Source organism: Canis lupus, chromosome 3 (genome assembly GCF_011100685.1).
Source record: "Canis lupus familiaris isolate Mischka breed German Shepherd chromosome 3, alternate assembly UU_Cfam_GSD_1.0, whole genome shotgun sequence".
Classification (NCBI taxonomy): domain Eukaryota; kingdom Metazoa; phylum Chordata; class Mammalia; order Carnivora; family Canidae; genus Canis; species Canis lupus.
In genome coordinates this window covers 52,725,117-52,751,755 of record NC_049224.1, presented here as the reverse complement: position 1 = coordinate 52,751,755, position 26,639 = coordinate 52,725,117, and the positions used below count along the sequence as shown (strand labels likewise).

Sequence of the window (26,639 nt, the reverse complement as noted above, 5' to 3'; positions counted from 1 at the left end):
TGATCTGGCAAACACAATAATTTTGGCAGCCAGCAGGCAGGGGAGGGCTTTCTCACGTGGCATTCTGGGGTGGGAGTGGCCTCGAAATGGCTCCATTTTGGGGTGACCTGTCTTCTCAGTTGGGCGCAGTGTGATTTGTGCAGCGATGGCCAGGGGCTTGGACCCATTCCTAGGGTTGCGGCTGTGTCCCCTCCTACCTGGGGTCTTTCCACCAAAGGCTCTCTCCTCTAGACCCCTTTCCTTGACTGGTAGCTTCACTTAGGTGTACAGATGACATCTCCTAGCCTGCTCATCCTACTGTCAGCCAGGGAAAGTTTTGTCTTCAGTCTTTACAGTGATAAAAGTTGACTTTCCAGCTGTACATGTTTCTTTTTTAAAATTTTATTTACTGATGAGAGACACACAGAGAGAGGCAGAGATATAGGCAGAGGGAGAAGCTCCCTACAGGAACCCTGGGAACATGACCTGAGCCAAAGTCATGTGCTGAGCCACCCAGGCCTCCCTGAGCGTGCTCCTGTTTGTGAGACTCCTCTCAGAGGCCTCTGGGTGCTGAACACCCTTCTCCCTCCTGGAGAAAGGTTGGCTGCTGGCCCTGGGCTCGTGGGCATTGCCAGGGACTTCTCCCAAGATCCTCCACTGCCTTGCCCACCTGGGGGCACACACTTGTTCCTATAGCCTGGCTAGTGTGGTGGTTGAGGGTCGGCTGGCCTGGCTACACCCATCCAGATACCTCAGTGATCATCCTAGGTGGGTGTGAAGCACCCTTGATATTGCATCTACTTTTTGGGGCAGGACCTTCAGCTATTTTCCTGGGCTGTAGATTCAATCAGACACCATCTGTTTTCACTCCTTCAGATATTTTTCTGATTCACTCAGAGTCCTCGTATTTGGTTTCCAGTATGGGTCTGTGTGTGTACACGTGAGTGTGAGTGTACACACAGGTGCATTTATTTCTTATATCCTTTCTTTCATTTCTAGGGTTTGCAGTGTATGCTCATCATCCAGGTAGCTGCCTTCTTAATAATGACCACAGTTGACAGTCCATGGTCATCAATGATATTTACATAGGGCTTCCGAGCTGGAGGAGGAATCGAAGCAAATTATCGTGGGTGGAGGTGTGGGAGGCTTGACAGTGAGGATTTCCCTCAAACTCTTTCTTCAAACCCCTTTGAAAGTGAGGGTCCCCTTTTCCAAATCAAATCTTACATGGAACTCTTGTATTTAAGCCTAAGAGTGAAAGCTACTCTGGTTGTGTCCCAGGGCATCTCCTAGAACATCTGGAGCTAAGAAGATACTTCAAGTATGAGGGCATGAACCACCATGCAGTGGTGCCAAGGGGTCAAGTGATCAGAGAATGGAGACTTGCACGGGCCAGGATGGGGAGCACAGGTGACCCTACGGTCAAGGTGTTGGTAGACTGAGGATGGGGCTATACTTCTAATTGTCTTGTATAAAGAGTTGCATCCCAAATCTAAGGGAAACAGAGGATGATCCCTCTTGAAAGACTTGTCTTTCCAGTCATCCCCAATTGCCAGGAGCCCTTGTAAATGCAGCGCAGGCCCATCCTCTGATTGATGGAGGCTCTAATTTACTAATAAGATCAGGATGTGGAGAAAACTGCAGGCAGATGCTGACCAGGATGCTCTTGCGGAGGCTTTGCCTCTCAGATGCAAAAGGGATGCTGAGGTCTCCCCTACAGTCAGTAGGGCTAGAGCTTCAGCTCAGGGTAAGGGTCTGGCAAGAAAGCCCAGGGGCTTTCTGAGGAAGAGGGTGTGGGGTTGGGACCCGAGGAGTCAGCTCTGATTGTGGGCTGGCATTGCCCTCTGCTGGTCATGCCCTGATACTGCTCCTCCAGGCACAGAGAAAAGACCCGCAGGAAAGAGGTGGGGGTGGGGGTGGGGTGGGGGTGGGGTGTCAGACCTTGTCCGGAAAGGTAGTGCCACCTTTGGGAGAATGTGTTTGAAGACCTTGAATGTTAATATTAAAATCAGTCAGGACACCTCGGTGGCTCAGTGGTTGAGCGTCTGTCTTCAGCTCGGGGTGTGATCCCGGGGTCCTGGGATCGAGTCCCACATTGGGCTCCCCATAGGGAGTCTGCTTCTCCCTCTGCCTGTGTCTCTGCTTCTCATTCTGTGTGTCTCAGGAATTAAGAAAAAAAATCTTAAAAAAAATCAGCAATGCTCAGCCTCACAAAATCCCAGCTGCCTATATGCTGGATTCCTGTAGGTGACCAGTGCCACGTTAATGAGAGAAGAGGGACAATAAAATACTCCTTTGAAAGCCACCAAGTATGGGAAGGGGGACAACGAAACATGAGTTCTATGATAGCTGTCTGCTGCCCTGAGTGGCTTTCTTGCTGGAGACATTTGGGATGAGGTGAGGATTCGGCCACATAGAAGTAATTTGAACAAAGTGAGGGTTTGCAAAGTCACAAAGATGAATTTCTGCCATCCTCATGTGGACCTTTGGGGAATATTGTCAGCTATCAGATAAAGGCAATTGGTTATCAAGGTGTGGATGGAGGTATCAGTAGTGCAATGGGCCACCAGCTTCAGAGAGCCTTGAACGAGACTGGCCACACTGCACAGGATGCTGGAGGAGTCTAATGCTACCTGTTGGTCTGCATAACTTCCTGGAAGAGGAAGCCAGGGTCAAGCCAGCTAGGAAAGGGCTAAAGTCATCAGAGGGGGTGAACTGGACCATCTTTCAATCCCAATTACCATGGTGGGAGTAGCTCTGGTATTGGCTCCAGTGCAGGGTCTGGAAGCTCACAGGATCCCCAGGAACCTCACTACCTACCATGAGGTCCCAGGATGGTGGTGTCTGGCCCACTTGGGAGCTTGCTAGTAGTGCAGAATCTTAGGCCCCACCTCAGATCTGCCAAATTAGAATCTTTATTTTAAAGAGATCCCTGCAGGCTGGAATTCCCTGGGGAGCTTTAACACTACAAGGGCTGGGCCCCATCCTCAGAGACCCTGATGTACTTGGTCTGTGTGGCCTGGGCATCAACCTCTCTCTAAGCTTCCCAGGTGGCTCAAATATGCACTGCTGCAAGTCCTGTGTGTTGACATAGGGAGGAAGTGAGGATGTGGAGGAAGCCACTCAGGCACGTTTTAATATCTAAGGATTTAAAAAGCAAACTTTGCACTTGGCTCTTTTCCCTGAGCAGAGAGGACAGAGAAGCAGGGCTGCAAAAGCCGCTGTGGGAATGCAGCAGCTGATGCTGGCTATCTGTCTCAGAATGAGAACAATTTCCTCCTTGGGGGCTGTGCCCAGAAGTTGCCCTGGCTTCAGGCAGGAAATGTGTAGGCGGGTATACTTGATTCCTGAAGGTGACCATATTAAGGAAGGAAAAGACTGGGATCGGGGCTTGATGATGCACATACATGGCTGGCCGGCACTGCCAAGCCCGGGAGTGTTTTTGAAAACCATATCCAAGCCCACTCAGCTCTCCCGTGGGCCCAGCAGTTAAGACATCCCAGTTGGAGCCACACATTCTTTTCTTCTGGTTTCTACACTGTCCCAGGAGGTGATTCATGAGTGGGAACCAAGCAGATGAAGCCAAAACCACTGCCCAAAATAACACTAGCATGTTGAAAAATATTCTTGTATTTGAGCCTCTCAATATCCAGAGATAGGCATTCTTCTTATAATTATTCCCTTCTTACAGGTGAAAAACACCCCCCCCCACCCCAAACCCTGAGGTTAAATTTAGCTCAGGGTCAGAGAGCTGGGAAATGGCTAGGATGGGACCTTAACCAATAACTTTGGCTCTAAACCCATCTGGCCCCATCACTACTCATGCTTTGCATCAGATGTTTATTTCTGGAGATGGGGGAGGTGTGGGTAGGAAGGAGAAGAGGAACAATGAAATCAGAACTTCATTTATTCCAGATCTGTTTCACCAACCATCATCAGATAAAGGAGGAGGTAACCTTAAGAGGAAGCCATACAGTCTTTGCTAGAGATGCTGGGCATTTATAAATGGGATAGAGGGCATGGATAAAAAGGAAGTTTCTGGGTGCGAGTAGGGGGGTTTAACTTATTTCTTTTGAGGAGAGATTCAGGAGTTCAAGGCCAAACTGCCTGTAATGCAGTTTGGTCCCTACCATGGGAAGGTACTCCCCCATAGTGCCAGAGCAGAGGGGCCTGTTGATGAAAAGTATAATAACAAATAGCACCATTGGGATGGTGAGTGATTCTATTTTTTTAAACATGTTATTTATTTTAATTTTTATTTATTTATGATAGTCACACACACACAGAGAGAGGCAGAGATATAGGCAGAGGGAGAAGCAGGCTCCATGCACCAGGAGCCCGAAGTGGGATTCGATCCCGGTCTCCAGGATCACGCCCTGGGCCAAAGGCAGGTGCCAAACTGCTGCACCACCCAGGGATCCCTGGTGAGTGATTCTAAATGTTACAGAGCACAGATGTACAGGGTTGCCTCAGGAGATGCTCAGCTTTGTGCTGACCACCTTGGCAAGCTGCTGTCGTCAACCAACCCAACACCCTGGACCTGAAATCTCTTCCATCTGGCACTTTCCATAGGTAGTCTTCTTTACAGGTTGGTTTTCTTGGATCAAAAGAATCTGGCTATTTGGTGGGGGAAAGGAATTGGCGAAGCTTGCTTACCAGAGAGGGGTGCACTGTGAAATTTGATTTTGGGCATTCTTAGGTCACGTTAATGCACATCCTCCAAAACCAACACTGCCTACTCCACCTAACTTGACAGAGGTTTTACACAGCCCAGGAGGGAAGAAAACTGAGTGCAGGGGTGGGAGAGCATGGGCAGTACACCTCTCCTGGTGGGGCCAGTCCCGAAGACCCTTAGCTTGGATTCAGACAGATACAAAGGAGAAGAAACCATCACCACCAATCAACCAACCCAAGATACTCCTTTTTTAAAAGATGTATTTATTTGAGGGGTGCCTGGGTGGCTCAGTCGGTTAAGTGCCTGCCTTCAGCTTGGATTGTGATCCCAGGGTTCTGGGATCACGTCAGGCTGTCTGCTCAGTGGGGAGACTGTTTCTCCCTTTCCCTTTGCCTCTCCCCCTGCTTGTGCTCTCTCATGGTCTCTTCTCTTTCAAATAAATATATAAGATCTTAAAAAAAAAAGATGTATTTATTTGAGAGTGAGTGAGTGAGAGAGAGCATGGAGGGGGGAGAGGGAGAAGCAGACTCCCTGCTGAGCAAAGAGCAGGATGCAGGACACAATCCCAGAACTCTGGGATCACGATCTGAGCCAAAGGCTTCACTGACTGAACCACCCAGGCACCCCCAATCCAATATAATCTTGATTTGGGTCATGTTCACTCAGTCTTTTCAAAGAACATCCTTAGGAAAGCATCCAAATCACGCATGGCAACTACCATTTACATCTGGCCTTACATTTCATCTGTAAGGTTCGCTTTGGAGAGCAGGTAACTCCAGTGCTGGTATCTCATGCCCAGGCTTTCTTGCCTGGAGACGTTGGGTCTGTGAAGACACCTGTGGGCTGGTCATTTCTTTGGCTGGGACAAAATCACTTGTGATAAGAACTTGGTGTTTTGCCTTCTTCTTTTTTTTTTTTTTTTCTTCTCTTAAAGATTTTAGTTATTTATTCATGAGAGACAGAGAGAGACAGAGACACAGAGACACAGGCAGAGGGAGAAGCAGGCTCCATGCAGGGAGCCCGATGTGGGACTCAATCCCGGGTCTTCAGGATCAGGCCCTGGACCGAAGGCAGGCGCTAAACTGCTGAGCCACCCTGGCTGCCCTGCCTTCTTCCTTTGAGCTCACATTTGGTGCAGGCATAGGAAGACAGAAACTCCCACTGTACAAAGGACACGTGGCCATGCCACATTTTTAGCTTTTTATTTATTTTTTTAAGTAAAGAAATTCCATGAATCAAAGATAATAAAATTACAGTTTTTGTTTGTAATGATCTTCATTTACCACCACACAGAATCAAAATAGAGCCAAAAGTAGTATGAGAATGTAACATGATCAAGGACACTGTTGTTTTGTATAATTTCTTAATAAAGGTAAATATCCTCATATTTAGAAAAAATTGCATTGCTAGTTGCAAATCTTAAATGCCTCTGTGCTGGAGGATCCTGTATTCCCCCCCCACCAAAATCCGGCAGCACGGAGGCTTTCAGAACACAAACTCAAAAACACATGATTTTCAGGGCAGCGTTGTATGTTTCAGAAAAATCAAAACAAAATCAAACAAAACAAACAAAAATTAGGAATGTGAAAGTGATGGTTCTTAAAAATCAATCTGGAAGCAGATCTGCCAACAGAAGAACGTGGTTGAGCAAGTCCAACCAGGAAAAGGAAAAATGGAACCGGCCTCCCATGCCGCCCCCCAGCCCTGGTGTTGCTAAGGCAGCTGCAGTGGCAGAAGTCAAAAGCTCAGGTACAGTGAAGGTCTTCCTGAGGCAGTGGGAGAGACCCAGATCATCTGGAACTGGTGTGGAGAGGCGACAGGATTCTACATGGACTTGTGCTTTAGGAAAACTGAAGAGGCCAAGAAAAAAAGCCAGACAAGACCTAAGTCCTACACTCAGATAGACCAGGTCCCCGGGAACAGTCTGCGAGAGAAGTGGCTGGCGCTGGACCCAGGGGGTCAGCAGTTATTCTTTATTCTCAGTGACTGGGGACTCCCCAACATGGGTGGTCAGGAGGGAGCATACCCATTGAGATGAAGGCTATTTCTGCAGGTGCTAGAGGTGAACTGTCCCCAATTTATGGCGATAGATTTCTTGGCTAGTGGGGACTGGAATGGGGAGAAGGTAGGTCCTAGATTTTATTACCAATCAACCAGAGTTAAGGTAGAAGATTTAACCCACCAGTTAGAAATGGACTCCAGCTTGTTCATTAGAGATACACGAATGCTCTCCCCACATACATGCCAGGAAAGACAGTTCAGAGTGGCAGGGGGAGGCTGAGTCTTCCAGAAGGGGCAGCTGTCTACTGTCTGGGAGGCTGAGAATGGCTGGTGTGCTGGACTTTGCAGCCTGCTTCCAAGGGCCATCTGGGGATGACTCCCGGGGTGCAGTACCTAGAGGCAGCAGCAGTGAGGCAGGGAGAGGGAGCAGCCTTTGTTCTGGATAGCCTTCCAGTTCTCACTGCCAGCAGGGGCCAGTTCCCCTTCCCTCAGCTTCAAGTACAATTTGGCAAAACCAATCCCAGTTTATGAAGAAGGGGGTCCCGTCCTTCTGCTTAGATAACAGAGGGAAGAAAATAAAATCCTTCTCCTCGACTGCTAGGCCTCTAAATGCCACAGACACACCACATTTTGTGGCTTTTTGAAGCATCCAAATAATTCGAAGTGGCTTTGAACCACAGAGCAAGGCTGAGAAGGGAGAGAGAGGCATCAGGGGATGAGACATTTGGCCAGTTCTAAGTTGAGGGGTGAGGGTGCCTAATAGAATGAGGCACACACAGGCCACAAGAAGAGATTCTCTGGCTTTGCTGCGGCTTTGCTTTAAACTTCCACAGCTTTTGAAGTCTGGTGCCACAATATTGTTGGAATACCAGAGGATATGCTATAAGTGAGGCTTTCTGGGCACAGTGAACAATTCCAGATGATGCTGCGTGTGGTGCTGCAGTGAGAAACGCTCTTTAATAACTCTCCTGTCCTGCCTGGAGGACAAAGCCCTGAGTTCTTTTGACTCCATGTGATGTTTCAGGGATCCTGACTTGAGCTCTAAGAATCAACGCTGCAGGAAAAGAAAAGCCTCTCACATCTCAGACATCTGCTTGCCTGGCAAACATAAACAAGAACACAAGCCTTGTTTCCCTGGAGCTGGCCAAAGTGATCTCAAAGTCACACAGTTACAAAGAAAGCTCTCATTCAGATGCCAGGCATATAAGCTCAGCGATCCAGAAAGCTCAGCTTTAATGAAGACTTGTAGTTTCAGAATGAAAGGCTGGGCGGTAAGGATTTCTGCTCTGGGAAATATGACTACGAATCTCAATGCTTTGCCTGAGTCACACAAAAAGTTGGGACATTTGCCTTGTTCCCAATGTTCAGCACCTGTCCCAGTCATAAGACCACCCTCGGGACAGTGAGGATATTGAGAGGACAATGGAAATTCTAAAGAGAAGTCAGTCAGAGATACAGGGCTTTGGGCAATATTGTGGATCTTCACTGGCAAAGACTTAGTGCCGAAGCTCCCTCGTCTCCAAGTCCCCCCAAGATGAGGCTGGAGCCTTGACACAGCCACTGCCACTCGCAAGGGCTGTGGAAGGCAGTGGGGAGTGCTTGGGCAAATGATGTGTAAATAGATTAGCGGTCTTCTAGGTGGCCTAAGGTGAGGGCACTGGGGCTCAGAGAAGTGGGTTGCCTGCAATCCAACCTGAATTAGAGACAATTGGGATGAGAACCCAGGTCTCTTGAACCCTGGTTCCATAACATTAGCTCAAGAAAGGAACGCTCCTCTTTCAGGTCTATTTCCCCTATATGGTATGTCACAGGGTCCCCTGCAAGGGTATAAAGCTGCAGAGGGGTTCAAAGAATCTAGCGACAACAAACAACATTCTGCTTTCCTTGTGCTCTGGAATCACTGGTGCAAACTCGCAGCAGGGAAAAGAGGAGCTTTTCCTGAAGTCTGCTAAACTTCCTTCTAACAAAATGTATGAAGGAAACTTGACATCATTTTCTAGGTGATCTTAAGTTGACTGGAATCCATTACTCATTAGCTGTCTTCAAATTGTTTAAGAGGCAGGGAGCATTGCCAGAAGAAATATGGGTGCTTTTCCTCCCTGGTTTTTAATGTGTTATCCCTGTGATAGGATTGTCTAGGTCTATGCAACTTGTATCTGTAATTCTGATTTTAGGATGTTCAAATGCTCTTTGAAAATTCGGCCCTGTGTTAGGCCAGACAGGACCTTCATAGCAAGAAGAGCACTCCCATTGTCATCAGACCTGAATGACTTCAGGAAGAAAAGCAAAGAAAGCTGGAGGAAGGAAAAAGCTGACCTACATTTAAAATGCTGCTCCCGTTTATTAGGCAGGTTTGCATCTCTGTAAATTCAATGCCTCTGTGCTCTCATTCAGGGACAAACAAGAATTTTCCTGTAAGACTGCTGCGGTCACATTCTCATTTCCATGCCGGAGAGCCTGAAGCCTGAACAAAGGACTTCAGTTGATTTCATGTGAGCCAAAATGGAATGTGAGTGCCATTCAGAGTCCACACACTAGAAAGATTTCAGCTGGGAAGCGGCCCCCACAGGCCTGTGGGGTAAATCCCGGTCGGTCGTGTGGCGACAAAGGCCAGGCCCCACGCCCTGCCTCACCACCACCAGCACCACCACCACCAGCACTTCTGGTCCCTTGCCAGCCCCCCTGGTGTGGGACAACAGGACTGTCTTTCCTCTTGCTGAATGGAGCTGGTACCTGGCCACTACTTTGCCAGAACAGGTCAAGAGATGTGACCTAAGGCAAAGGAAAAGGCACCTCTTGCTTCCTGGAATGGTGATCTGGCCCCACTCAGTTATTGCTTCGTTTACCTACTTTCACACAAAGGGTCTTGAGAAACAAAGGCAGTAGTAGGAAGCAGGACTATGAATCTTCTAGGTTACAGCTGTGTTACTGGGTGGAGGGAAAAGCAACAGAGGAGAGGGACCAGCTTCCAAATTGAGGGAGTAGATGATAAAGTGCCAATGTGTGCTAAAAGAACATGGGAAAGGAAATGTACTAGAAAAATACCAGTTGGGGGCGGGGGGGGGGTGTCACAATAATGAATTTGGTGTGTGTGAGGAATTACAACAAAGCAATGTGGAGACCACAGAAATCTCAATCTTTTGAGACAGTGGCTGTTCTTGATGATATTAGGATGATTTGGTGATTGTCAGAAAACTTCAGGTTACAGACGTTATCGTCAGAGTCACGTGGACTGACACCCAAACAATATCCACCTGCGGCTATGAGGAGTATATCCAGGCCCTCATAGGGCTCCCTTTACCCCTGAAACATCCACACACACCCACTATTTATAATCCTGTCCTGGAGCAAAGGAGATGAAGCAAGGACATTAAAAAAAAAAAAGTGTATCCAGGCAATTTTACTTAGAGTTCAGTTTAGTTCCAGATAGCAACTGCTTTTCAAAGTGCAGGGTTTTTTAGATATTCAAGTACCACAGGACTGGGAAAAAGGAGTACTTGAAACCTTGAATGACATTTTCATTTGAAAAGACACACTTTGGAAAGATCCATCCACCAGACTATAAATATGGGCTATTAAATTAAAAATCTGGTTTCAAAATAACACCCTTTTCTGTTTGAAAGATCTTTCTCCAAACTCGGATCCAGCTTTTGAATGGTTTGGGCACCAAAAGCCAGAGCTAGAAAGACTTGGGTTAAAAAAGTAAAATTACCATTAAATGTTTAAAACAAACACCTCTTTATATGAAAATGAGGGACAGAAAAAAAAAAAAGGCAAACAGTGACATTCACAGGTGTAGACAAGGAGAATCACTTCCCTGGAGGGATGTTCTCTCAAACCTCAGCAAGCTGAGTTTGTCATGGATCTTTAGAACTGGCAGTGGTCTCGGCAATCCACCTGGTCCAAGTCCCCTGTTTTACAGGTGAAGAGACTATAAAGTTCAGAGGGACCTTTCCAGGGTCATACAGCCAGGGAAAAGCAGAGTCTGGCGTAGCCCAAACTCTTCACTGCCCACCAGGCCCTCTCCTGAGACATCACACTGTGACCACACAGGGGCAGTTGGACGTGATAGGTGCCACTGCTTTTGGAGGCCCCTGGGAACTAAGAGCCATATCTACCTATAAATTTCCATAAAATTAGCTACCAAGATGTTTCTAATTTAAAGGCCCTGCAAAAAAACGTGTTTCCCAAATTTGCCTGGTGATGAGGATCACCGGGGGCACTTGTCAAAAATTAAAATCTCCAGACCCCTTCCCAGACCCACTGAATCGGCCTCTTCCAGGGAAGGGACCTGGGAGGCTGAATTTTTAACCAGTGCCCCAGATAACCCTCATCATTGGCAAAGGTGTGGGGAGACTGTCTTAGAAGATTGGAAGGGAGAAACCTGGCTCAAGTTTGGCCATGTAAGGAGCTACACTGCAGCGTGGGAGGCCCAGGTGATTAGGCTCCCAGGCTGACCAGCCTCTTCAGTGTTGGCTTATGTTGACAAGGGCTTTCCAGGGCCTACGTAAGGACACACCCGACCACCGCAAAATAGCACACAGCCTTCACTGCTCTTGGGGGCCAGCCGTTTGATTGGCAAAGCAAAACTGCTGTTCAGACACATTTTTAATAGGGAAACTAGATGTAATTGGCTGAAAAGCAATCAAATGCTGAAAGTGGACAGGAGGGTGAGGATCCTGTCACTTGTCACCGTGGATAACAATGCAATGGCAAAAACCAGTAACTAAGCACAAAAATAGCCTGGAGCTCCCAGGGACAGCAGCCTACTCCAGCATGGGTATGCCTGGTGGGTGGTCCCCGTAGATGGTGTGAGGTCAGATCCAGGTCACTGAGGGAGATGGGGGACCTGAAACAGCCGGTGAGGGACGCGGATTCCAGGGGAGGCCGCTGGACCGCGCCGGAGTCTGGGAGGCCTCACTCTGGGTCGGCCTCCACCTGCTCTGTGTCAGAGCACTGTGACTTGTTGCGCTCCCACTGGCAAATGGCGTTGGCGTACTCCACCACCAGCTTATCCATCCACGTCAGGGGCTCGGGGAACAGCACGGAACCCTCAAAGAAGCCCAGGTGGCCCCCGTGCAGAGGCAGCACAAACATGACGTTCTCCCGTTTCTCTGCAGGGAAAAGGCAGTTCAGTGAATCACTGTCTGTCTGGTCAGCTCCATGGCAGGCGGTGCCAAAGCGAGCTGGCCAGGGTGGCCCAGGCTTTCCCCACAGGTAAAGGTCACCAAAAGAGAGCATTTGACTTCTACGCATTCTTCCTCCTTCACCAGAGCAGGAGGGAGATTAGGTGGGCTGGGCAAGGCTGTGGGATCTAGCAGGTATTGGAACAGCAGCTTGGCTTGGGGGCGGAATGAGCACCAGCTAAAGAAATACTTTGAAATCTAAGTGGTTCTCAAATTTGGATGTGTGTGTGTGTGTGTGTGTGTGTGTGTGTGTGTGAGAGAGAGAGAGAGAGAGAGAGAGAGAACGAACCCAGGCATTGGTATTGCTAAAGCTTACCACATCATTTGATTATATAGCCAGATGTTTCCCAAATTTCACCATGCCTCCAAATCATTGTGATATCAGCTTAAAAAGCAGATCCTGCTCTAACAGGCCCAGATGAGGAGCTGAGATTTTGCATTCCTAACAAGCTCCCAGGTGATGCCAATGCTAAGGGTGGGGACCAGGCTTTGAGTAGGGATTCCTCACATTTATGCTATTATTTACTAGGGAACAAGTTCAATTCAGTGGAATCAATGTTTTTTAATTACACTTATTTATTTTTTTTTTAAAGATTTATTTATCCATGAGAGACATACACAGTGAAAGAGAGGCAGAGACACAGGCAGAGGGAGAGGCAGGCTCCCTGCAGGGAGCCCCATATGGGACTTGATCCGGGATCCCAGGATCACACCCTGAGCCGAAGGCAGATGCCCAACCGCTGAGCCACCCAGGCGTCCCTAGACATTTATCTTTTAAGACTAAACCAGAACTTGGGTGTCTGGGTGGCTCAGTGGTTGAGCATCTGTCTTTTGCTCAGGTCAGGATCCTAGGGTCCTGAGATGATGTCCCACATTGGGCTCCTTGCAGGGAGTCTGCTTCTCCCTCTGCCTATGTCTCTGTGTCTCTCATAAATAAATAAAATCTTAAAAGTTAAAAAAAAAAAAAGACTAAACCAGAACTTAAAGCCACAGGTTGTGTTGAAGATGCTCAGTGACATATACGAAATGGCCATCCTGAGCACCGCTGACCTGAAGCCTGGCTTCATGAGTCCACGGGTGGGTCAGCCCTGCATGCCCTAGGAGAAGGCATTGCTGGAGATGTGGCCAAGGGGCAGCCGTGTGCAGCCAGGGACTGCAGGACATGTCTGTCTTCCCAGGGGACACACCGAGAGGGGCCTGGCTGCTCCGGGCCTCGGAGGGATGGTTCTGGCTCTGTGGGGCTCTTTTCTTGTCTGACCCCTTTTATTATTCCTTTTCAGTTATTTCATAAATTCTACGTGACAGCATGAGAGCTCTAGGTGTTGCCTTGGACACCAGAAGGAAGCAGCACTGTTGCTCTCACTGCTGCATGTGGCTGAGCGAGTTGCTTTTGTGCAGGGAGCCTATGGCTCGATAGCAGTTGGTGAGAGCCAGCGTTTATCACCCAACACACCTGCATCACATGCAACTTCCACTCTGGGCAGGGCCCTGGCTGGGTCTCTGCCTGCCAGATTATTTACTTGTCTAGCTTGGGGTTGGAGAGAATCAGACGTGCCCCCTGCTCTGGTTAATGCAGGATATTTACAAAAGAAATGTAACCACACAGGGCTACAGAGGGCGGGCAAATGGGCCCCAGGGATTGGAACTGCAGTGCAAAGTGGCATTGGAATTCCCATGTGTCTCCCTCCCTGGTGTGCAGCAAGACCCAGCCGGCCTGATGCACAGCCATGCTCCCATGAGCTACAAAGTACTTTGCTTTCTCAGTTGCTTATATTTTTATCTTCAAAGCAGATGGAGAAGCTGTCAGAAGAGGTAGGAGAACTGGCTTTTTTGTTTTGCTTTCATATCAGTTTTTTTAAAAAAATAATTAATTGACAGAGATAAAGAGAGAGCACAGCAGGGGGAGCAGGAGAGGGAGAAGCAGGCTCCCTGCTGAGTAGGGAGCCTCATGTGGGCCTCCATCCCAGGACCCTGGGATCATGATCTGAGCCAAAGGCAAACACCCACCCAACTGAGCCACCCAGGCACCCCTCATATCAGGTTTTAAGTCGAAATCTCTCTTTAAGTCAAACACTCAGACTTAATGGAACCATAACCTTGGAATGATAATTTCACAGACCACGAGGGGACTCCCCCAAACCCCTCTTGGCTGTGGATATAAATGATACTCGTCCCTGGCCCCAGGACAGGACATGAGAAGGCTCTGCCCAGACCCCATCACAGCCCCAGGACTATCAGGCCAGGCTGAACGAGAACTCTGCCAGGGGATGTCCTTCTCCATAGAGGCTGGCCTTCAGGAGATGACAGCAGGGTGAAGGTGACACAATTTACCAAGGCAATGTGCTGAATGGCTGGGGGAGCGGCAGCAGGAAGGAGTACTTACCTGAAAGAGATTTGGGAATGGTTAAGAGGCTCTCGTGCACCAATGGATCATCAGCTGCGTTAACCAGCATGAGAGGCACATAAATCTGCAACCAGAAAATAAGGCAGAAATAAATGATCGATTCCCTTTTTTAGACCTCCTTGATTCAAGGTTTAAATTCACTACCAGACACGTCACTGATAAAAAGGGAAGGAGGTCACGACTCAGTGTGTGGCATGGGTAGATTAAAGGCACTTTGTCTTCCTGGGCAGCAGCCTGAATTATAACTGCTCTCATGGCAGCCCTGGCAGGTGTGCTGGGGTTCTAGGTGACACACATGCTCTGAGTGAGGGTGCGGCTTGGTGGGGCTCACTGGCAAATGTCTCTGATGATCTTCACAGTATCTCAAGTTAGCCCACCTTCCAGAATGATGACCTTACAAAGAGTTACATACACGTTCATTCCATTTCTATTGTGGGTGGGAAAAATGGGAGGGTGCTCCCCTCCAGACAGAGGAGACTTTCTAGAAGAATCTGAAGGCAAGAAACAGGAGTAGGTTGGTGGATATTGGGAAGCATTCAACAGCCATTTTTATAAAATAGGCCTCTTCATTTTAGTGGAGACGGGCTGATGGGAGGCGGGCACTGAAATACTATTGAACAGCCATGCCCAGACAGCACAGCCTACTGCTTGTACTAACCTGGAGGTCTCTAACACTGGCTCTAGGCAGCTCAGCATCTTCGTTGCGGCTTAAATGAAGATGCCCAAAGCCTGGGGGATGGTGCTAAGTGAGGAGGGGTGGCCAGTATGATAGGGGGCAGAACTGCAATTCACAATCACCTGCTTCAGCTGCACGAATGGTGGACCAAACCACCAGGTGGACATTGATGGGGATTAACGTGAAGTCCTGTGTTTGAGTAAAAGGAGCAATTGTACAAAGGCAGAATGAGAAGAGACTGGTTTGGTGGGAATACAGGTGAAAAACAGGGGGCTTACGGTCAGCCACAAACTTCACTGAGTCCACGTAAAGTTTACTGCACCTGCTAAGAACTGTGTTCATATAAACCCATCTACCTTGTCACCAGACCTGTTTCCTCACCATTTTGATACAGAAATATATCTATTTTCCTCTGCGTTCACCAGATCATGGCAGGAACTTTGAGTTTAGCCCTAGTCACCACACTAAGAAAATGCACAGTGGCCAAAGACAGGTCTACGATTGTAAGAAACCTACACAGATGTATGAGGAGTTGAGGCAGGAAGCCAGCAAGATTACATTGCCAAAGGAAGACTAAGAAAAACATGGTGTGCAGTAACTTTAAGGGCTTTTCCCCAGATACGGGAGCAGACTGGTCCCGCTCTGCCCTGAAGGCCCACTCTGGGATTAATATCTGGAGGTCACAGGAGGATAGGGTTTGGTGCAAAAACAAAACCCAAGTCAACAGCCACAGATGTCCAAGCCCAATTCCAGCTGAGCCTCCACCAGGGAAGTTGAGGAACATGCTTGGTGCACCATGCATGAAGCCAGAGGACAGGCCACTGATTCTGAGAGGCTGCTACCTCTGAGTTCATGCTGCCACTCACCCTGTGCAGGTATCGCATGCAGCTTTCCTCCTCGTAATATTCCTTCAGGGAGTTGTAGCCATGGAACTTCCTGGGACACAGACACACAGAAGAGGAGGACAAAGCAATGCTTGTCATAAGATGGGATGCTGAGTGGACTTTATTACCCCGCTCCAAGCCCACGCCAATGTGTCACATCGGTAGACTCTACAGAGGTGTCAGAGTTAGGGCTTGAGAGCTCTGGCTCTGGCACCTAGCTTCAAATGGTGACTTTGCCACCTCCAGGCTCTGTGATCGTAGGCAAACTCTTCAAACTCTCTGAGCTTCTCCCTCTGTAAAATGGAGCTAGAGATGATACTTTTGCTAATAGTACTGAGATTCATGGCATTAAAGTGCCTGGCTTAGGGTAATTACTCAGTTAAGTGCTAGCTACAGTACTTATTAGCAGATGTGACACCTGCGAGTCAGTAGAAAACCAGATGTCACTGCAGATGCCAGGAAACTGACATTCAAAGGCAGTTACGAGAACTTTTCTCTTCAATAGAATTCTTCCTGGCTGAGTCACCCAGAAGACTGTGAACTACTGGAATGAAACCTGTCTCAGGTAATGGATACGAGACAGAGATTCAGAGTTACCAATTCTGTCTACCCATGGAGCAGTAGTCAGAGATAAATTGACATTTAACAAAACCTTCCGTGTTCCAGCACAAAGTGCAGCACGTCTGCTCTGCCCTGTGCTCTGTTGAGCCTGGAGCTCTGACACCAGCAGGCCGACTCAACCCCAGGCCAGAGGATCTCTGGAAACTCTCTGGAAACCTCTTTCTGAGACACACTAGTGCCTCTGGTTTTTCAGTGGTGGTTTTGTTCTATTCTGACTGGGGTCTTGAAGATACCATGCCTCCCCTGGCACTGTGGATCTCTCCCACTGCCAGGCTCTGTAGATGTCTCTGCCCAGGAAGGACCCAGAGAGCTCAGGCTGCACTGTGAAGGTTCACATGACAGGGAGTGGCCAATAGCAGTGATCACCTCTGTGACATCAGTCCTTTTGTGGTCTTAGGGGGCTGGGGAAGCACTCCCATCCTCCAGTTAACTGGTGATGAGTTAATGAGGAGGCTGCCCAACTGGCCATTTTCATGGAAACTGCTATGATCCAACACTATTCAAAAGGAAGAGCTTTAGGAAGAGTTGAAGAACTTCTCTTTGGGGCTTATACAAAGTCCAAAGATGGTTCCTTTCTCGTTAGATACCACGATAAAGTCACACGATACAGTGAGGGTGGGTATCCATTCTCACCTTCTTTTTTAAAAAATTTATTTATTTATTCATGAGAGACACAGAGAGAGAGGCAGAGACATAGGCAGAGGGAGAAGCAGGCTCCCGGGACTTGAACCCGTTCTGGGGATCATGCCCTGAGCCAAAGGGAGATGCTCAATAGCTGAGCCACCCGGGCCTCCCTCCATTCTCATCTTCTTAATGTACCAGTGATTTTCTGGTTTCTGTTCTCTTTGCCTAACCGTTAACAGGCATATTTCAAGGCTACTTGGTGTAAGAAAGCTACTAAAATCCCATAAGGAAGGTAAATACCCTCAGGTCAATATCTGCCTATCTATTGGATAAACACTAGCTTGCTTTAGATCATGCCTGAATGGTCACTAAGTAAAAAGGATGAGGTTTTTAAAGAGAATGGTGAGGTCAGAGATCAACATTATCTTTTCTAGCTAAGGCTAAGCTCAAGCAGATACTATGCGTACCAGGAAAGAGGACGGTGTCAGGGTCTCAGCCTCAGATGCCTGAAGGGGGCAGGCAAGTGAAAGATAAAGGAACAAAGTGGGTGGGGTTTGTGTATGACACTCAGAGAGGCTTCTCGCCCCCAAAGAAAGGCTCTGCTTTCTTGCAACACACAGACCTCTTGGTCTATTTTTTGTTTTTAGCTTTTGATAGAGACATAGGCAGGTACAAGAAATATTTCCTTTTCCTGCCAATGCAAATTATCTGGCCCCTGATCCCTGCCCCTGTGTCAGGGCACAGCAGGTAGGGTAAGGACTGAACAAAGAGGGTGTACGCACCCCCCATTTCCCCAGTTCAAGCCCAGTTATGCCACATAAGATCGTGGAATGAGTAGTGAGATCCTCTTCTTGTTTTCTAAGAGCAACTAGAAATTTGGATTTTTCTGTGCAGTCTTCAGTTTAAAACCCTAGACATTCAAAGAATAAAAAAAGCCCTGGGGCACCTGGGTGGCACAATTGGTTAACTGACTGAATCTTGGTTTTAGCTCATGGTTTGTGTGATTGAGCCCCATGTCTGGCTCTGTGCTCAGCTTAGAGAGGAGTCTGCTTGAGTTTCTCTCTCCTTCTGTTTCTGTTCCTCTCCCCTGTACTCACTCTCTCAATAAATAAGTCTTTAAAAACAACAACAAAAACCCCTTAACACTAAGGTGGGCGTAGAAAGCCCTCGTGCTGGGCAGTGCTGGCTTGCTACCTCCCACCTGGCACCCCATCCCCAAGCATGGGCACACCTCATCACGTTATCATCGATCTGCATCAGGGACGTGGCTGTGTAGAGACGGCTCAAGTCTGTGTCCTCCAGGCTCTGGGGTTTCTTAACATGGTCTCCAAAAAGAGCTTGCCTAGAATGTGACAGAATAGTAAACAATAAAAAGCAGATGATAAACCAAATCCGCATGTTGTACATTTGAAACATCCTACAATTTTGTCAATTATACCTCAAACTGAAAAACATTTTAAGGAACAGATGATAAACCACCACAGCAGAGCCCGCTTCCCCACACAGACGCAAGCCAGGAGACAAGTCTTTGAGAAGGCATGTGGAGGCAAGTTAAAAGTAGATGCCTTCGGCCTTCAGAATGTCCCAGAGGATGAGCTTGCAATGTTGACTTTTCAATAACTGAAGAAAGATGACTGCCAAGATCTTATTTTCCTTTTCCGGGACAGCTAGACACACTAAAGATTGGGTTTGAGCCTAGGCGAATACAGTTGGCCCTTGAAAAATGTGGGGGTAGGGATGCCAACTTACAGTAAAAAACCCACATAGAACTTCTGATTCTCCCACAACCTAATATCCCACTGTTGACCAGAAGCCTTGCCAACAGTATTGTCGATGAACATGTATTTTGTGTGTTACATGTATTACATACTGTATTCCTACAATAAAATATGCTACAGAAAAGGACACATTATTTAGAATGTCAAAGGAAGAGAAAATACATTTACAGCACTGGCCTGAGAAAAATCCATGTATAGGTGGCCCACGAAGTTCAAATCCAAATTTTTCAAGGGTTCGACTCTATTACAAATCCTTTGTTGCAGGGGAGGTCTTAGGATGGGCTCTGTGGTGAGTGGTAAGTGGTGAACCAAACTGTGGGGGGCCTGTCTTTACACTGGTGACACTGCCCCTTTCTCTTTGGAAGTTGTTTCTGTCATTTAATGAGGAAGACAGTGGTAAACTATCTAGCATTGGGGCAAGTCAACGGCTCTCCAATGTGTCAGCTAAAAAAGCTTACGTATACCCCGAAGAGTCATTATTTCTATTAAGAAAAAGATTTATCTTGAGAGGATGATAATAAAGGTAGAGAGCAAAATGTACACATTTAGACTTTCATGTCCTGTGAGGTCTCTAGCACACAGCTGAAGGAGGAGTTTGTGGTCTGGCCCTATGGTGAGAAAGGTCATCATGGAAACTTGACGTTCTGGAATCTCCTCACAACCTCTCTCAAAGAGGAACACATTTCTTTAGCATTTTTTCCCCCAAAAGACTATTAGGAAGATTATATATTTTGAGTTTAGAATCCACAATTTGAAGTGGTCCTAAAATTTCTAAATGTTTGGCTTTCTGTAGTAGATTTTTAAAATGTAAATACACCTAGAGCATATTCAGAGGGCTCAATTTGTTAAGAATTACATGATGGACCTTTTGGACTAATTAGTGGCAAGATTGGACCTGTAGTAAAACAAACGTTCCCTGGGAGGAGTCCATCCATTCCAGAGGTGGAGAGGCAGAGGACCTGTACTTGGTGTCAGAGGCTTGGCTTCACCCCTTCTGGAACCTCAGCAAAACTCCAGCCCCATAGGAACCTCAGCGAAGCCATGGCTGACTCAGGGCCCAGACGCCATGAGCTGAGTGAAAACAGTTTACATCCAGTCAGCCCAGGGGACCTAAGTCTCCTGTCCTTCACCTGCCTGTCACCAGGGCCCAGCAGCTTGGTGGTCTGAAGGGCCCACAAGCACAGCCTCGCCCAGACTCCATGTAAATCCCGCCAACAGGAAGCCCAATCTGGTGTGCTCAGCTGGGATGGGCAATACCATATTTTCTTTTAACCATTGAAATAAAGAGAATAAGAAATGGATCATTCAGTCAGATTGTCTTTTCCATGATGACATCAACCCCTCCACCTAAAATTGGGTGCCCCTGAGTGCCCATAACATGCCAGGCTCTCGGGGAAATCAAAACGAGCCCAGGGATACCTGGGTGGCTCAGTGGTTGAGCATTTGCCTTGGCTCAGGTCATGATCCCGGGGTCCTAGGATGGAGTCCTGCACTGGGCTCCCCATGGGGAGGCTGTTTCTCCCTCTGCCTATATCTGTGCCTCTTTCTGTCTCTCATGAATAAATCAATAACACCCTTAAAAACAACAACAACAAAATGAACCCAAGCCCTCCTGCACTTTACAGTTTAGTTCAAGACACAGAATTCACCGCGGGGAAGCAACAGAAGAACAAGATGGGGGTGAAAGAGTTGGCTTCATGGAGGAGAACTGAGATGGACCTAAAGAACAGGCAGACATGATGGGAAGGGCCTTCTCAGGAAGGCCCTAGTGGTGTGGGAGTGGGAGAGGCTAGAGGGCGCATGAGCCTCCATGTGGCCCAGTCCAGCTAGAGGGAAGGCAGGTGTGTGGGAAGAGGGAGGGATGGCATCCATTATAACAACTGTAACAATAAAATCATTGCTAATTATTTATTGACTTCTGCACGCCACTGGTCTAAGCAGTGGTCAGGGGCTACCCTACCGAAGTATTCTGAGCAGGAGTGAGGCAAGATGAGCATGGGGAATGTGCAGACGTGTGACCGGGCGGTGTGGACACTACGTGGTGCCCAGTGGTGGGACTCTTGTCGTGCAGCTGCTGGTCAGAATCCCACAAGCCAGCAGAGAGTGATTCCTGATTCTTAAGCCAAGAGCAGCCCAAGAAGGAAGGTTCCTACACTATGACAAGCCACCCTGAGGATTGCTCTAATGTGGGAAAGAATCATGGGATGGGTTTCTTATCTCGGATATAGTGGGAATCACGAGGGCAAGAAAAGGATTAGGTGAATACGGCAGCTTGGGACAAGTTTGTTTCTAAGCAAGTCACAGAGCAGCCAGCAGAGAATCTGCAACACCCCTCCCTGCCTTTATTTTATTTTTTTGGAGAAACAAGAGTTCTGGCTTTTAGTGACTCCAAAGTAAGTGTAGGTGTCATACCTGTGCGAGAGGATGATCTTCTTCATGTTGTCTGCCATGAGGAAGTTGTAGAAGCGCCGGCACTGATCCCACTGCATGAAGGTCTCCTGGGCCCTGAAAAAACGGCAGGCCAGAGTGAGAGGCTGTGCCCTGGAGGGATGCACTGGCTCCCGACCCTGGAACACGGGTCTCTGCACATGGCCTCAAACTCTCGCTTAGAGAGATCTTGTGGAGACACCAAACAGCCTTGCTGAACATGCAGTCCCAGCGAGAAAGCTCTGTAGTGGCACAGGCTTTGTGGGGGACAGTCCCAACACCCTCCTCAAGCATGGCAGCCTTCTCTTAGTCACAGAGCTCGCGAGTACTGGCATTTGAACACCTCTATTTGGCTTTCTACCTTGCAGGAAGACTTTCTTGGTTTAATTACAGGTGTATGTAAGGGGAAGGTGGGTATGGAGAGGCACAGTGCAGGGCAGAGCCTAAAAGAATCTCTTTTGTTGTTGTTTGAGAACCAAAGGGAAATCATACCATTTGAGCTCTCTTGATTAGGCTTAGAACATTCAAGGGGCAAGGAAACGGAAGGAGAGGTAGAGCGGCAATCCACTCCTTCTGGACATGGCTGTGGGGGCTGGTTCTGAGGAGCTAGTGTGTGTAGTTAGCACGATCAGGCCTACCTGACATGAGGGTCACCGCCTAACCCCCCAGCAGTGGCACTAGGCAGATAATATTATCCCTCCCTAGATCAGGAGACCACAATGGACTCAGAGAGGTCAAGGGACTGGTTCTGGGTGACACTAGGACAGTAAGGGGCGGCCTTCTCTATGCGCCAGCAGGGTGGATTTCCTCCCTCCAGCTGGTTTAGCCCTTCCTGCTCTGTGCCCTCTTCCCTGTGTGTAAACCCAAACGCAGCTGCCACAGAGTCCATGCTAACCCCCACCTCGCAGATGTCTGAGTCTCAAGGCGTGCTTCTACCCTGGAAGTGAATCTGGGTGTCACCATTCTCACACAGAATCCCTTGGTGCCAGATGGCTAAAGAGGGGACTGGGGAATTTTTTTTTTCCCTAAAAATCCAGGGGTTTATGAGGCAATTTCCACAAGGCTGCCACACTTCAGTTTTGGAACGGCAAACATTTTCCATAATACTGTGGTTAAAAAAATAAGAGGTAGTGAGAGGTTAAAAGTGAAAGGGTTTGTGGCTTTAATGGTCTATGATGTGCTCCTGAGAGCCAGGGCTGAGGCTCAAGGGGAAAACCAACACTGCCTTCAAAGGTCAAAAGACCATTCTGTAAATGTATGAGGGGCTTCCCAAATGTTGCAGAAATAGAAAGGATGGGTCAGATCACTGTGCGCAGGACCCCAAGTAAGGCAGGGATCTGGACACTTGCCTCTTGGTCTGAGTGAGGAGGGAGGAGGGAGTCACCCAATCCATGAGCCAAAACCTGCTTCCTCTGCCAGCACCCCTCCCCCCGACCTTGGACCCAGCTGCCCCTTCCTCAGGCAGCCAACTGTCCCAGCTTTCTCTGGCCCTTGGCCATTTCTGCCTTTGCTGACTTCCTAACTGCTTCGGTTAGTATGTCCTGCATATTAGAGGGGATGCAGAGGGAAGGAAGTGGGGGGTGCTGGCCAGACACATAAGACATGAAAGCTGCTCCAGCCCTGCAGAGGATCTTGAACTAAAAAACAAGAGCCACGCACTGAAAGGCTCCGGGGACCCCCAGGGGCCCAGGGTCGAGGAGGACTGGGATGAGGATGCTGCAACCACCATCTCCCCCAGTCTTGCTGGCTGACACAGATTCCTAGCATCTCTGCTTTACCACTCAGCATCCATGGGGGGCTTTCATAACCTTTGGGTATAAATTATGGAACTGAAACAATTTTAGTATATGTGCTGCCGAAGCGAGCACAGGAACTGAAACAATTTTATATTGGCCTAATAAAACCTAATCAAGAGCAATGTATTATAAATACATTCATTCCAAATATTTTTTTAAAGGACTAATTTCTTCAATACCACCACGACCACCACCAACATATGGAAAGAAATCAGGGCGGGGAATGTAGAGACTCAAACTTACAAGACAGATCAACAAAAGCAATGCATGGGCATTATGTGGATCCTGATTCAAATAAGTCAACTGTTAAAACACTTCTGTGAGACAATCAAGGAAATCTGACCCCTGGGTAGAAATGGGCTATTAGAGAATCATTCATTTCTTGGTATGATAATGGTATTGTGGTTATATTTTTAAAAAGTCCTTAGAGTTTTTTAGTGTGAACTAATGACATATTTTCAGATGAAATGATATGATGCCTGGGATCTGATTTAAAATAATCCAATTTCGGGGCAGCCCCGATGGCTCAGCAGTTTAGCACCGCCTTCGACCCGGGGCATGATCCTGGAGACCTAGGATCGAATTCCATGTCAGGTTCCCTGCATAGAGCCTACTTCTCCCTCTGCCTGTGTCTCTGCCTCTCACTCTCTGTGTCTCTCATGAATAAATAAATAAACTGTTTAAAAAATAAAATAAAATAAAATAAAATAAAATAAAATAAAATAATCCAATTTTTAGGGGAGTGGGGTGTGCCTGAGGTGTAGAGGGAGCAGAACAGCTATGAACTAAGCATTGCTGAAGTGGGTGATGGGCACCCAGGAGTTCAATATCCTACTCTTTTTTATATGTGCCTAAAATTTTCCATAATAATGAAGGAAGAGGAGGAAGAAAGAGAAAAAAATAGAAAATCATTTTGAATTATGAGCTACTGAAAATGATTTGCCCCACTGAGGACAGTCAAAGACTTACAGAGAAGAGTCAGAGTTAGTTTTAACTGCTTAAACCCATGAGACTCCACAACCATTTCCAGGGACAGTAAAGAAGCTGGCAGGTTATATGGAACCATGACCCACAAAGCCCCACCAAACCTCACTCATGCAGTTCCCACCGAGGCCAAACTCCCATTGTCTTGTTTTTGCAGCGAGAGGAGGCAGGAGACAGGACCAGGTTGGTGTGGCAGATGAGCCTGGGGCCTTTGGGTAGGCGGTGATATGAAGGTCTTACAAGATGTCCAGGCCACCCAGGAGGCAAGACACGGACCTGAATACAGCCCATCTGACCCCACTGCAGACTCTAAAGGCCACTTCACCTCGCCAAGCCTCAGCTTTTTTATCTGACAAATCAGGGGGTTGAACAAGAGAATCCATTTCACACCCAGATTGTTCTACGGCTGGGGTTTCTAGATAGCTTTAGCACAGGCTGTGCAGAGCCCACCCTGGGGGACCTCAGTGGTGTTTCTGCTGCTTCTCTTAATGGTGGATGTGGGGAAGTGGGAGAGCTGGCCGGCTGGTGGTGTTAGGAAGGAGTCTGGATTCTGGCCTCAGCTGAGGAGACCTGGGGTACAGGCTCCTGGGAGAGATGTCTCCTAAGGATGGGGCAAATGTCTGCCTGGAAACCAGAGGAGTCCGGCAGGAGGTTTAAAAGGAACAGTGGTGATGTGGGGGGAAAGAACACTCAGCTGAAACCCTGATGACATGGTGGACTGCCAGCAAATGGGAAAGGCAAGGGAAGAAGAAACCATCATGGTTCCTGATGGTGGCAGGCCACTGGGCAGAGCATGCACACGGTGAATGTCACTCAAGAGAGGATACAAGATCTCGCAGCCGTCAGCAGGACATGCAAAGATGGGACCAGGACTGGAAGAAACTGGTCTTCCTGTGGAGGACCCCGGGTGGCTACTCAAAATGAGGGAAACTTCTAGAAAGAAAAGCAGAGAAGTCCTCTCTGGCAAGAAAACACACTCCTGTGTTGAGCTCAAAGTCTGAGGTAAAAAAAAAACATGCAGAGAACATTTGGATGAGACCTGGCTGATTCAATGGAAGAAACGAATTTTAAGTTGCTTGAGGCATGCCACAAAATGGGCACCAAAGTCAGGGAACTCTGGCTTTCTGGACACTGAATGAGTCTCTTCATTTGGCCAAAGAGCAGAACCTCCATGTTCCTGACTTGTCTCTAGACATCTACATCCTCCAGAAGAGAGAGGAGACAGCAGGAAGTGCTCCCTGGGCTGAGCCACTGAGAGGGTCTGGCTGAGGACACAGGAGAGACATGTGGAACCCAGGAGAACCCAGCCAGGTCATAATTACAGGCAGGGGATGGCTTTGAATTCTCCAGGAAGGCCGGTTTCATCTACTTCAGGAAGGCTCAGGATGACTCCGAGAAGGCTGATGCCTCCTGAGAATTGCAAAGACCTCAGAAAGTGATTCTGTCATTGAGGATGCAAATGAGAGGAAGAGAGTATCCCCCAAACCAGCAGGGGAAATATACGGACTTTTATTTTTAATTTTTTAATTTTTATTTTTTTAAGATTTTATTTATTTATTCATGAGAGGCACAGAGAGAGAGAGAGAGAGAAAGAGAGAGAGAGAGAGAGAGAGAGAGACAGGCAGAGACAGGCAGAGGAAGAAGCAGGCTCCATGCACGGAGCCTGATGTGGGACTCAATCCCGGGACTCCAGGACCACACCCTGGGCCAAAGGCAGGCGCCCAACCGTTGAGCCACCCCCTATATACGGACTTTTAAAGAACGCTATCCCTCCATCTGTCTACCTATCTATTATCAAAACAAATAAATGCCTTTATGTCTGATCAATGTAACATTAAATAATAAGATACTATCTGTACTGGTTTCCCAGCTACCTGGTGAGTGATTTCCTTTGGAATACTTACAAGAGTTTTAAAGAGTTTTAAACAAGAGTTGTGGAAGGAGATGGATTTTTTTTTTTTTAATTTTAAAGATTTATTTGAAAGAGAGAGAGAGAAAGAGAGAGCATGAGCAGGGGGAGGGGCAGAGGGAGAAGGAGCATCTCAAGCAGACTCCTCGGTGAGCATGGAGCCCCATGCCAGGCTTGATCTCACAACCCTGAGATCAGAACCTGAGCTGAAACCAAAACCTGGACACTTAACTGTTGGAGCCACTCAGGTGCCCCAGGATATGGATTTTTAAATCACATAGAAGAGGGTCCAAACGAATGGGCACCTACAGTCATATGCAGGGCAACCTACTAGAGTAAGGAAGAGCCGAGCTGACTGCTTTATGCCGCTGGAGGGCTTCTCAGAGAAAGCACAACTTCCCAACTCCTTCTTTGCACAATGAGGGGACCAAGCATTGACTAAAAGGAACTGAAGTCAGAAGAGAATGAGCTGGGGAAAGAGGGCACCTAACACCTAAAGGAATTCAAATCTCCTGACTCACATAAATAAGATCTCAGAGTGCTGAGAGGCTGTGAGAGTGATCAAAGTGCTTTCCTGGGGTCTTCGAGAAGACAGTGGGAGAAAGGTTCTGTGAGACTGGGAGCCCGTGATTCTAACAGGCCAGAAAAGGACAAGAAGACAGGTGTGCTGCAAATTAAGGCAGGTGATGAATTTA

The 26,639-nt window shown here is 47.9% G+C and overlaps 1 protein-coding gene across 2 annotated transcripts in view; it reads right to left on the bottom strand.

Moving 5' to 3' along the window:
- Window positions 1–5,839: 5,839 nt before the first annotated feature.
- The window catches only part of ABHD2 (abhydrolase domain containing 2, acylglycerol lipase), a 103,534-nt gene continuing 82,734 nt past the window's right edge, over window positions 5,840–26,639 (bottom strand). For both annotated transcript variants that reach the window (XM_038532813.1, XM_038532814.1), the window contains exons 7-11: window positions 21,241–21,333; window positions 18,282–18,392; window positions 15,788–15,857; window positions 14,225–14,309; window positions 5,840–11,769 (exon numbers count right to left, since the gene is read on the bottom strand). In XM_038532813.1, coding sequence (XP_038388741.1) covers window positions 11,573–11,769; window positions 14,225–14,309; window positions 15,788–15,857; window positions 18,282–18,392; window positions 21,241–21,333 — 556 coding nt within the window. In that variant the 3' untranslated portion in view covers window positions 5,840–11,572. The remainder of the gene's footprint in view (window positions 11,770–14,224; window positions 14,310–15,787; window positions 15,858–18,281; window positions 18,393–21,240; window positions 21,334–26,639) is intronic.